Here is a 13,678-nt window from a genome sequence, read left to right on the forward strand (position 1 = left end):
ATCAATATGTTTCATCAAACTTGGATATCTACTGTTAATAACAGTTCAAGATATAACCTTTAAAGAGACGATAAAAGTTTGTTAGAACCAGGAAAGTATCCTAAAGCAATTAGCGAATTAAAGCTTCGGAATATTTTAGTGAAGTTTAGAGAAGGACTTTTACGGTTGAGAAATAATGAAGGTAGGTGGCAAAAAATCGATATATGCACGAGAAACTGTCCTTTATGTGATCGAGGTATAGAGGACGAATGTAATTCTCTACTTGTGCTACTACTTTTGATGCTATAAGAAGTAAATATCTACCAAAGACATGTATTACAAATGTAAATATCTATATATTAAAAAAGGAAAATTGACACAAACGATACAGAACAAATAAAATCACTATGCCTGTTTATTGATCATGCGTATGAAAGAAGAAGTATTTATTAAACAATGTTTATAATTATATATATATTGCCTCTACCATACTTGTAAACTGTTATTGGGGCCAATGGGCCTATGGCCTTCATACTGAATATAGTACTGATTGATTGACTGACTGCTCTCTTAAAATTAAATACTCCAATATGCCCCGCTACGTACATATTTATCACATATACCAGTGTTAATTAAAGCAATATACAGGTGTTGTTTTATTGTCATTCTGTACATTCATTACCACAGTCTGCACATTAATTACCACACTATTTCAACGGGGCTTTACGTTACCAAAGTATCAGCGCTTCTTGTTTTCTCTTTACGGTGCACTTCCAGTAGCAATGACTGGCATAGATTCAAAATGATGTCTAAGGTCACTGATTCTGTTGTCAACAGCAGGAGGAAATCCAAGGCATACTTTCAAAATTTTGGCTTCCTGGTCATGAAAAATTATCAGGAAGACAAAGTTTCTGTACAGTGTGGGAGTTTAAGTAAAAGCAGTGGATCGCAGGGCTCCCCCGAGTCATCTGAATCACAAAGTGTGAGGTATATGGTCGTTGGACGGAAAGGCAACCGTGTCATGAAGAAAGGAAGTCAAAGAGTCGTCCATGTGGTGACAGTTCATTTCTGTGGAAGCCTTGGATTTCTTGGACCTCTCTGTATTCTGGAAGAGCAAATATATTGATACTGTATTGAAATTTATGAAACCATCAATGCACATTCGTGTGGTACCATTTCTTTTATAATTGAAAATTGTATGGAAACGCCTCGTTGATTCTAGTGGCTAGTTATGGTGAGGATTAATTCAAAGCATACAATAATATATAAATCTCTAACATATAGATTAGTATAAATGAATTTTCTCACATTAATCGATAATTAATTTCAAAACACTTTAAGTGATATTAATGAACAATGTAATCAATAAACAAACACGTCATACGTTCCCACGTTAAGATGATAACGTTTCTATGTTTTTCAGCACCATACCCGTGTTGATACCAAAGTGGTAAACGACTGAGACCTGCATCATTTCGGGCTTTCCTCCCACATTAAGCCAATACGCTGTGATAGAACTGTAATTCTGTTGAAAATGGCGTTAAAACTCACGAAGGTTCCCACATGAGAAAAAGACACTGCAGTAAAACATATTAGGTGCTGCTTGAGATAGTTCCGCATAGATGTACAGTGAAAAATGTTTACCTTGTGAAAACGTAAACGTTGTCTCCATGACTCTGGTAGAGATGGACACAACCGGTCAAATATTGGACAAATCAGTTCTGGTTTTAAATCTTCTGGCTTTGTACATCCTATAATAAGAAAAACAAGTTGCTGGGGTGTTATGTTATTTAATTACATATTAAATTGTCTTGCATTGCAATACCAATAATTATCAAATATCGTTATATACAAATAGAGTATACATAAGTTTAATCATTATCACACACACACACACACACACACACACTTGTGAATAAGCTATAGTGAAGAAGTGAAAAAAAGAACAAGGTGTATCAACATGGCGTCAACAAAGCTTGGCTATGAAGTCGTTACTGTTGACGTCGATACTAGTGAAACGTAAAAAACACGTAAGCAACATAAGCTGGTCGCGAGATGCAACTTAATCAATCAGGTGGTCAGGCTTGGTGACCTGGTTGATCTGGTTGATTACACACACAACGTTATACAACACGCTTCAAAACAATATAATTACCTCTTATGTACGGTAAATCATTGTTGCATGTGTATTTTTTAATATATATATGTATCAACCTTCTTATCTTTACATTTTCATATTCAGATATGACAAAATGTCTTTACCTGTAAGAACGCTGACGAGGAGACCAACAACAATTTCTATCAAGAGGGCTGTGGGAAGATACCACATGTAGGACATTTTGAAGATTGATATCACAGCACTTTCAGTGCTGAAAATGAATATATTATAGTCTCTGAGAGCATCATATTATGACAATTTATTAACCGGGATCGAAAATATCTGAATGTGAGACAGGGCGATGCGTTAGCGGTAACAGATTGACTCTATTATACATGTATATAACGACAACACGTACATTGGGAAATGTTATTAAGATGCATACATGTAAACTCATATAACATATATAGGTTATAGTTGAGTTCATGGACCTTATATGTACTGCACCTGGATCAGCCTGTTATTATTATTATTATTATTATTATTATTATTAAATACAGAATGAAATAAAAAATGCAGCAAAGAGGGTTTGGGTGATCCTGGCACAGTCAGGCTGGTTAGGCTCATCATCAGCTCAGGGCCCGTGCCACCTCTACACGCAGCCCAGACTGCGACTGGGACTTCTCCCAAGAAGCGCTGCCTAGTCAAACCCACCCAGAACTTTTCGGAGAATGTGAAGACTCCCCAACACTGCAGCCTTCTGCAGTACCCAGATTGTCAGAAGGGCTGTATTCCTGGGAGCAAACCCGGGTACTCTCCCAATATCAGTCAACAGATTGGGAGGTAGCAAACCTAAGACACCGAGAACAATGGGGAGTCGGACAACTTGGTACTTGGGATGCAAGCGTGACATTTCGAAAGAGAGGTCTGCATATTTGTTTTTCCTCAATCCTGTCAATCACATTAGTGTCAAAAGGGACAAAAAATTCAATAATATAAATGATTTCATTGGATTTCAAAAAGGACAAAATCAGGCCTGGATACGTCTGAGGCTGTATACGGGCCTATTCCAAAGAATGTTGTATTTATCATTTTCCATGACGCCCTCAACATATTCCGGGTCGTTCCATGGATGGACCTCTGTGTCAAAACCACAAGCATGGCAAAGACGGTAATAAAATGTCGCTTAAGATATTGTGTTTGTGCCAAAGCTGGGCACCCACTGACGACGTTTTGGACAGTCTCATTTAATTCATTGCATAATCTACATTTCATATTTACATTTTGATGCAAAATCACACATAGACGGTTTTCAGTGGGAAGTGATTGGTCCTGAACAGCAAACAGAAAACCTTCTGTTTCACTTTTCAGGCCAGCCGACCTCGATGCAGTGGTCGCTCGGAAAGCCTCTCCTTGAAAAACTGAGTCTGGGCCGATTTGATATGGCTTTTTGCCTTGTTGACGCTCATTTATGTACCGTCCAGCAGTGCAGAACCATCAACATTATCAACACTGACATTGAGATTATGTCCTACATCCTTGGCTCGTTTTCGAAACCTTCAAAGTGCACAAAACAATTCTATCATGAAGAGCCTCCACATTAATCAATCCACGCGATTGAGCGAGGGTGGTGCGATCTATTGTCAGCCATGATTCTTCGTGTGAGGGTGTCAGTACCCTGAATTTCTCGACTCGGATCGAGAAATATATGTCAATGTTAATCATATTCCAACTTGAAGATTATTGATAGATTGGCAGCGATTATCTCAGCCCTTGATATCACAGAGTTATGTTAAACAACATTCCATTACTCACTAACTCAGGGGTCACCTACCTTGTATCGTTCAGGACATCACGTGTTGCGTTCATTGGGAGTTGTGAAGTTGAGTCAATCGTTGCTGGAGAAGTGTCAAATATTGTTGACTGGGTGACGTTCCAGTTGCATCCGCTGGTGATGAAGGGCGAAGGAGGTACATATGAGGCTCGTGTCAAAAAAGCCCCCATGCCTATCCAACACATCACTCCCAGCGACGTAAGAGATCCCACCAATGCACCCTGAACAAAAAAAGTATTGTAAGGGAATTAAGCATTTTATTTACAGAATGTATATTATGAATAACGGTCTGAAAGTTGATAGTAACAAAACCACTTACCCATTTATTTGCCCTTGGAAAAAACATCCCAAGTATAAAGAGACCAAACAGGGGTCCACTGGTGATGCTCGCAACGGTGTATGTAGCCTTTTATTTATAAAAAAAAAATCAAGTTATTTTTTTTTTGTACATAATTATGAGAATTATGTAATGAGCAATGTCATAGAGAAGTATGTACAATCCAGTACGTGAGACATTATACAGTTGAACTTAATTTCATTTGTTCATTTCATATTTGTACCTCTCTGTTACAACTATATTGCAATGTAAAGAATACCATGATACAGTACCTGTAATATTCCTCCTAATTGTGACACCAAAAATGCAAAAGCAATCGTTGCAATGCCAGAGAGCATCACTGCAAAATTGAGAAAGGGGATATTACATATCAACAAAAGACACAATCTGAATCAAACATCATTTATTATCAAAGATCTGAGAGTCAAATGATGACAATAAAGGTGACCAAGTTGAATGGTTTCGTCATCCCTTTTTTGTAGTAATACATTTCACAGTTGTTTTCAAGCAGTTTTTAAAGAATATCAATTTTCGATGGGTTGTACCGTGACGTCCCACGTTACACTGACACACTGTGATGTAACTGAAATGCTATTCAAAGAGGCATTAAACCCAACTCACCCACTTACAGAAATATATCAAAACGCCCACATTTCCAACAGATTATGACTATGGCTTTAAATGTTCGGCCGGCAAAAAAATCTAAGGCTTACCAATGACTTTCGATAACACAGTCAACATTTTGTCGCTAATTTTTTTACAACAAAATGGTTGAATGAGATCTCGAGGTACCACAGCGCCAATGGCCGTCAGTGCAGAAGACAGGGTGCTATGAGACAATAATGAATACTAGGAATTAGTACTGACTTGGCAGTAGATATCAATTCATTGGTCACGAGGCTAACAATGTTTAATTAGACACCTAATTGTATGTTTATCGAAAATTGAAAACTGAATTCATCATACTTGGCCCCCGTGGTAACATGATGATTTTAAAATGAATTGTCATTTCGAGTTCATGTAGAAATTGTATGCCTTGTTAGCATCTGGAATATTAATCGAACCTATCTTATATCAAGATGATATCAGAAAACAAGTGCCGACTTAGTCGCATTGAAAGAATAAAAGAAGCTGAACTCCGTCTCCATTATATTTGAAAATAACACACAATGTAATTACAGATGCAAACGACCCCCTTCACAAACCACATTGTACTGACCTCAGACTGCCGCTAAATAAACACGAGATGAAGATTCCAGGAAGGCCAGGAAGATGTCCAAGGATGTCCATTATATACAAAGGAAGAATCTGCAGGATTGTCGATAGTTAGCCATTGAAATATGAGCACAGAACGTTTCAAACAGGCATTCATACAAGCAACTCATGATATCTCATCGATCAAGGGAAATATACATGTACACTCAGTTTGTTATCACTCTTTTCCGCAGTACCACACCCCTCCCCCTCCCGTTATATTCGAAGTTGAATATTTACTCGTATGAAATTGTTAATGACATTTATGATGAAATTACAAGCTCGTGAATGGTTTTGACAACCAAATGTTGTGTTATCTGTTTGCCTTTCATGAAAAAATACTAATTAAACGATGATTTGTCAATATTATCAACTTAACTGCCGCATACTCGTTAATACCTGATCACTTCGTGAAATGAGACTGTTGAACTTCAATGGATGACAGTCCTTGTAAAATGCAAACATAGTGACACCAAGAAGACAGCATACTGACATGATGGCGGCCAAGAAAGGAGCACTCATCAGCATTGCCCTAGGGGAAACATCGAAAATATTGAATTTCTAATATCTCAACTTCATTTGTTTTGCTTACCAATATATGCTACACTGTAATTGAAATTATATAAAATTCTTTTGTTTAAATATCATTTGATTGTTCTATCGATTTTCTATCGATACTCCAAGTAGTTATGTGTATGTAAAAGTGTGAATTTGATTATGTTTTACATGCACGCGTATTGTAGTATGTAGTAAATAATGACTAAATTGCATTGCTATTGTGCTTGGAACGATCATGGAAAAACTAAAGATTACATCTATCCTTTTTATAAATTGATAATTGTACTGCAAACATTATCATTTTCTGTTAACTTCAATATGCATCATAGTGTATTAGCAATACAATTAAAATGTAAGAATGACCATCTAAACTCACAGTTTAGCTCTTGTAACACTAGAGCATGATGACGCTCTTTGGATCTGAGCCTGGCCCGTTGACAAGTTCAGCCATAAGATGCTACCACCTAATACCAAGCCCCAGAAAGAATGTCGGGTGGATGGATCGGGGTGGAAACTATCAAAAAAAAGTCAAACATGATAACCATTAAACAATATCTAAATAAAGGAAATACATTTTGGTATAATCTACATCATCGCATATCCTATATGTTATAGTTTAGCATAGCCCTTTCAAAAGACATGAAAGGACCTACACATTCTTACATCTCATTACGGATGGCCCTCCATTGTCACTGGCCCTTTTTGATCGTATTGTGTGCTCTTTGTGTTGAAAACTTAGTATTCCATCAACACAAACAAACACGAGCATTAGATAAGAGGTTGTGTATTGTTTACCAAATGTGTTTGTATTTGCTGCAAATTACATTGCCTTTATAACCTAGCTGTTTTTGCCTATTTATATGAATTTTTGTCATTTAATTACGAATAACTCAATGTTGTTCAATGTCATAGTGACTTCAGCAACCCATGCTTGCCGTAAAAGGCGACCAAGCTTGTCGTAAAAGGCGACTAACGGGATCGGGTGGTCAGGCTCACTGACTTGGTTGATGCATGTCATCGATCCCAATTGCGTGGATCAATGCTCATGATATTAATCACTTGATTGTCTGGTCCAGACTCGATTATTTACAGACCGCCGTCATATAGCTGGAATATTGCTGAGTGCGGCGTTAAACAACAAACCAATCTTATTTGTAAGTAATCGAGTCTCGGCTAAACAAACTGACGGTTTATATTATAACACCTGGTATCATCACTGTTCCATTCATATACTTTTTAGCGCTATTTTGCTTTTTACGCCTAATGGAATCTTTCAACAAAATAATGGAGACTGATTACTCCCTGGCGTTGATGTTTCATATTTATGAATGAAGGTGCCACGTCGAGACTGACCACCAAATCCAATGAGTTGCTTCTTACAACATTCATGCGTTAATGGTGACCTGTCCTAACCCGGGTCGCCACAGAACCATTTTTGTTATGCTATTTGGTTTCAAGTCATATTTTTTAGTAAACTTACTCTGTGAAATAGATGCGTGAGCGCTCCTCGGCGACCATCCATGCAGCTTCAAGACCCCCAACGACTCTCAACCCTTGAACAACAGCAGCAGTCAAGCCTCCCATTATGACAAGTGCCTGGAAGGTGTCAGTCCACAATACAGCTTTCATGCCGCCCTGGAGACAAAAACAAACAAAAATTGCATTAATAACTGAATGATATTACTGTTTCATACACCTTGAATTGATCTCCGATCTTACTGATTCGGATGTTCATGGAAGTGATTTGGCGCGTTTATATGTTTATTTTAATTTAACCAGGATGTTTTGTCTTGTTTGCATGTTTAGATTTGAAAAATGAAAAATACTCACAATTGCTGTGTAAAATGTCACGACTATTCCCACTGATATCACGGATCCCCATAAACTGAAATCTGTTGCTGCAAATAGATTGCCAAGACCTTTGGTTATGTTTATGAGAATAACAAACTACAATGATGTTTGGTTCGAATCAGAATATTAGCTATGCAGAATCGCTAGAAAAAATAAACAAACCCAAATATAGACGTCAGCTCCAGAAAGAAACCAGTCTCGATTATCTGCCGAAACAGATTCCATTGGGCGAAAAAGGCAAAATGGTGGTGATAATTATATGAATGGATCACTGAAATTCAGGGATGACAAAAGTAAGTGTTTGTTTGTTTGTTTCCTAACGCCGCACAACAGTGCCCCTGCCTTGTGAAGGCGGCCTAAATAATCGAGTGTTGATCAAATACAGTGACATGATAGCGCGTTTATGTTGAAACTAAAAACGACGCGGTAATTTTGAATTGCGTCTCGGCCCAAACATGTCATTTGTAGTTGACTCTGCATGACTGCTAACTGATTCACGATTAAACATGAAGAGTCTAGGGAGGATGGTTAATATTCGCTGATAAAAAACGCTGAACCCATTATTGCCTGAAAAAAACGAGACTTGCTGCCATTGCTGAAATGCTTTACTACGTCAGTACATCGACTGTACTGACAAAATCACTTACCATGCAGTATCTCTGACGTCACAAGAGCGACAGAAGGAGGTCGTGTTTATGCATATAAGCTTTTGGAGAGATCAGTGAAAATGAATAGGGGTTTTATATACTATTTTTTAAAATTATAATCACAACGCGTATTTGAGACAAGAGGAGTTCATACAATGTGGATTCTTCAAGTCAAACATCAGCAAAATGTCATCGGAGGTTTACTAAGAAAACAATATGTGAAACGCTAGTCTTCATTGATATAATCTATATAAAACTTGGGATAAGACATTCAGGAAAGAACCAGTCCTTTGATCAAGGTTACAACATTCAAGGCCTCAGTAAAGCGTTATGGTAGACATGTGGAGGACATTACCAAATATGACGCATCAGTGACAAAAATGATGCCCGATGCAATTCCCTATTTTAACTTCTACCATGTGTTCCCTTGTTTTATCAAGTGAACAATTGATATGCCCTTGCATGTGTTTGGGTGCAAAAGGCAATCGTCAGAAAAAAATCATATGAACGGACCACTGAAAATCAGTGATGACACCATGTGCTCGCGAAAAGGAAGCATGTCGTGCTCAACCTTTCATATTTACTTACAAACCGTGGTAATTGTTATTTTTTTTTAATTATTTCCATGTTTAACTGAGTTGCTAATCAAGATTAGTCTTGCTAGTTGTTTTCACATCTTATTTAATGCAAATGGTTGATTTTGTTCTGTTCATTGTTCATTTACAGCCATGATATAGATATAACATTACACACTGCGGCACATAACATCCTTATAACATAACATTCGTTCTATGACCACTGTGTATCACTGTTGAACAAGTTGAATAAACGTTTTGAAATGCAAAGTCAGCCCATATCTCGAGTGTCATAAACCCTTTGAAGTCAATACACTGCAGCTTAAAATATATATATATATATATATATATATATATATATATATATATATATATATATATATAAGCTTAAAACGTTGTTCCTCATAATAAAGAAGTTACTTCTCTCTCTTATGTGTATCACTTCTTAATGCCATTCGAACACTTTATAAGGCATAACACATAACGTCTATCTTGGTGACGACAAACATGTCACGTGAAAATTGTCACTTTTGAAATTGTTAATCCTTTGGTACAAAAGATCCCCATAATACAAACATTTTTATACACTCATCTGCCTCACCAGTTGTCATGTTTAAACGTTCGTTCCCTGAAATACAATGATTTATAAAATGTCGTACAACTTCGCTTTTTTTTTTTGAAAATTGAAAATTAGAATAGGATTAGACAACTTCCATTTTCCCCTTTGTATAAATCTAGAAAAGAAACACGTGACAGGATTGGAAAAACCGTCAGGCTGATGTAACCTGAATAATAAGGATCTTATGTAAAATCATAATAGTGGACTAGAGTCCCATATACAAATAATTAAAACATGAAAAGGGTCTTCTTTCACATATATCCCAGGGTCGAGAAATTCCCTTTGAAGTGAAGTTTTTATTGAGACTTTTTTTTATTAGGGCCATAATACTGAAACTTCATTTTAATCTATATCTTAAGAGGAAACGCTAAAATGACTTAACTAATATAGTCGTAATCTTAAGGAAATGGTTTTGTAGCTTTATGTAGATCGTATTATTGTCATTCTCCCCTCTGACGGTATTAGCATATCATTGTCACATCATTCGTGTAATCCCCCAGAGATTCCGAGTTTAAATCGGTCCCCGGCAATCTATGCTTGTAAGTAACAACTTTCAATGGCTCTCGTGGACTCGCTCGGAGACTTGCTTGAGCGTGTGTTATGGTACCTCGCCGGCGTGGGATGTCGCGAATAATCAATCACTGAACGGTCTTTTCCAGTGCGGCGTCAAACAACATGCAAGCAAATAAATTCAGTGGTGCATAAATAGCTGCTAAGTTTAATAGAAAACAACTTAATAGATCGGGTAGACTCGCTCGGAGACTTGCTTGAGCGTGTGTTATGGTACCTCGCCGGCGTGGGATGTCGCGAATAATCAATCACTGAACGGTCTTTTCCAGTGCGGCGTCAAACAACATGCAAGCAAATAAATTCAGTGGTGCATAAATAGCTGCTAAGTTTAATAGAAAACAACTTAATAGATCGGGTAGACTCGCTCGGAGACTTGCTTGAGCGTGTGTTATGGTACCTCGCCGGCGTGGGATGTCGCGAATAATCAATCACTGAACGGTCTTTTCCAGTGCGGCGTCAAACAACATGCAAACAAATAAATTCAGTGGTGCATAAATAGCTGCTGAGTTTAATAGAAAGACCTTAAAAGACGGTTTAAACTAACCGTATTTATCTACATACCCCAACACCATTCAGAGAAATTTGATAAAGGTATATAAGTCTAGTATGTTTGTCTTTACCTGCGTTTAAGGCCAGTGATGGAACGTACAAGACGAATGCCATGTAGGTCAACTAGAAATAAAAACGGGAAATGAATATTCAATGTTGCAGTTTATAACTAAACATCAAGATATCACAACTAACTACCAAGTGATCACGTTGTGATTATTTGGATACTTTATGGAGTTCATTACAACGTATACATTATATAAATAGGGAGGGGGTGTTGTATTGGATAAAAAAAAAATAGCAAGTTCATACTATGGTTTGCGTATGATAATTTCTGAAGTAAAAGAGAAAACCGGTCCAAATAAACAATTCTCGGCATTGTAAATAAAAAATCTCTTACCGCTTTGATGAGGAACAGAATAGACCCCAAGACTCGAATGCATCGGCCGAATCGCATGCCCAGATACTCAAAACAAAACATATCATAGATATTATGTTGATTTTAATTTACACAATGCAATTGTTTCTCATGAGTTTCACAATACTCTCACTGCATTTGTCCAAAGCATAAGTGTGGGGTCAATACCCTTTTCGAACGTTTCAACTCAATATTGGCGTCTGTGATACGATTTGCTGATGCTTTTATCTAGTTTCAAAGATAAAGGCCGTGGTACAAAATGAACGTCAATGGTCAATATAAAACGCCAAAGTCTGAGAATAATTAGTCTCGATTTTCTACCGAAACAGATTCCATTGTCTGTAAAAGGCAACACAGTTGTGAAAATGAGATGAATGAGTCATTGACAATCAGTGGTGACACCAGGTGTTAACGAAAAGGGTAAGCATGTTCTGGTGACTGGTAACACCCGCCACAATTTGCATAACATAATAAGTGCAGCGGCATGCAAACAACTGAGTCTTGACCAGGCAATCGTGGATGAACTTGACAATACATTGTTTGGAATAACACATATGTTTAAAACATCGGTCGATAAGAAATTAAATTGTTCGAGTTCGTTTTAAAGTGTTTTGACTATAAGCAGGCCTAATAGCCCACAGGGGTTCTGTACAATACATATTCACTTCATGACCTGACACGTGAAGATCCTGGTTAGAATATGTCTTCAGCAACCAATGCTTCTCGTGAAAGACGACTATGTTTGTCGTAAGAAGCGACAAAGTTGATCGGGTGGTTTGGCTCGCTGACTTGGTTTATGCATGTCATTGTATCCCAATTGCGTGAATAGATACTCATGATGTCGATCACTGGATTGTCTGATCCAGACTTGATTATTTAATGACCGCCGCCACATAGCTTGAGTATTGCTGTGTGAGGCGTTGAACAACAAACAAACAATTACTTCATGACAAACATACTTTACATGGTAACTTTATATAGGACAGTCGCTTACCTCATAGATGCTGGTGACGTTTAGATTATAGAAAAACGGTACGAAGACGGTGGCGGCGATCACAAGGCCAATGGATGCTGATAAACACATCCACCAAATCATTGTGTTGTAGTTGTATACTTCAGCGGGCATCCCTAGCAACGTAGTTGCTGAGAACGACGTCACAAGGATGGACAACGACACGGGGACGATACTCATTTGACGCCCCCCGAGTAAATAGTTTTTAGTGCTTGTGCTCTGGTTATCCTTGATGGCATAATATATACCAATGGCTGTGGATACCGCCAGAGTTGCCCCAAAACAACCATAGTCAACAATACTGAAAGTCTTCTTAACACCGGTGTAAATGCTGTAGTCTCCCATAGTGAAGGGATCTTACTGGTGAATGAAATTAATCTAGCTACACTGCGAATAACGTCTATAGCCCTTGTCACGTGGCTGTCTGCCCGGGTCTGTTCACCTGCAGCATTACCATATTACCTTAGCATCATTGATTTTCCTTTGAACGAGCTAATGGTGAATTTGCAACTAATATTATTTCAGTGAATGACTCGATGGTGACATACTATTAACTGTCTTTTGTTTATTGTAAGAGCATCGTTTATGCTACTTACCTGTACACTCCATTTTCAGTAGTATTCGTGATCAGCCTTACTGTTTTGTAATGACTTTTAAATCCAACTTATAAATGCCTTTAAAAAACAAGATTGACATTTAGTACTAGTTTATCTGCCATATATCATTTAAATATATGTAAGGCTGCATAAAAAAAAACGTTTCTCGGGCTGATTTTTCTCAATGGTGATACGGAAAAAACACTTTCTTTTATATTTCCCAACAAACACAACTGGCGCCTTATGTCACGCGGTTCTTTAACACAATGTCAGTTGTCAAGCAGGGGCGGAGTATATTTAAAATGACGTATTATATAAAAGCGAAATAAGAAATTTCCATAATCAAATGAAATTTCAAAAAAATAAGTCCATTGTACAATTCCGGCAATATCATAAGCATGCCTCACTATCACATTGTAATGATACAAGGTGTTCGCGAAAAGGCGAGAGTATCGTGCCAAAACGGTGCTCCCATCACAAACACATGTAACGGCAAGTCAATTGTTCACTTGAAAAAACGCGGGAACATATGGCACAAGTCAAACTATGAAATTGCAACGGACATATTTTTTGTCCCTGATGCGTCTTATGTGGAAATACCCTCCACACATTTTAAACATATTTTATTTGCAATAAGGATTATAAGTGACCCGCCGATGCCCGGGAAACATTTCCACTTATTAGTCAACGTAAAATGAAAAAGAAACATTTTAGCATATTAGGGAGAGCAACGTTAAACAACAGACAAACAAATCAATAGTAAAGCAGGTGTACTGACAGG

General features: G+C 37.6%; 1 protein-coding gene across 1 annotated transcript; it reads right to left on the reverse strand.

The window, feature by feature from the left end:
* Positions 1–952: 952 nt before the first annotated feature.
* On the reverse strand, positions 953–12,646 carry LOC139469269 (sodium-dependent multivitamin transporter-like). Its single transcript, XM_071251413.1, has 15 exons — positions 12,284–12,646; positions 11,272–11,337; positions 10,943–10,994; positions 7,891–7,958; positions 7,541–7,695; positions 6,437–6,574; positions 5,902–6,034; positions 5,468–5,556; positions 4,962–5,077; positions 4,521–4,588; positions 4,231–4,317; positions 3,912–4,132; positions 2,242–2,348; positions 1,624–1,730; positions 953–1,084 (listed from the first exon to the last, which is right to left on the reverse strand). The coding sequence occupies exons 1-15, from the start codon at positions 12,644–12,646 to the stop codon at positions 953–955; spliced, it is 1,902 nt and encodes a 633-aa protein (XP_071107514.1).
* Between the last annotated feature and the right edge of the window lie 1,032 nt (positions 12,647–13,678).

The sequence above is a fragment of the Haliotis cracherodii genome, unplaced genomic scaffold (genome assembly GCF_022045235.1).
Source record: "Haliotis cracherodii isolate W230 unplaced genomic scaffold, xgHalCrac1.p SCAF_2, whole genome shotgun sequence".
Classification (NCBI taxonomy): Eukaryota; Metazoa; Mollusca; class Gastropoda; order Lepetellida; family Haliotidae; genus Haliotis; species Haliotis cracherodii.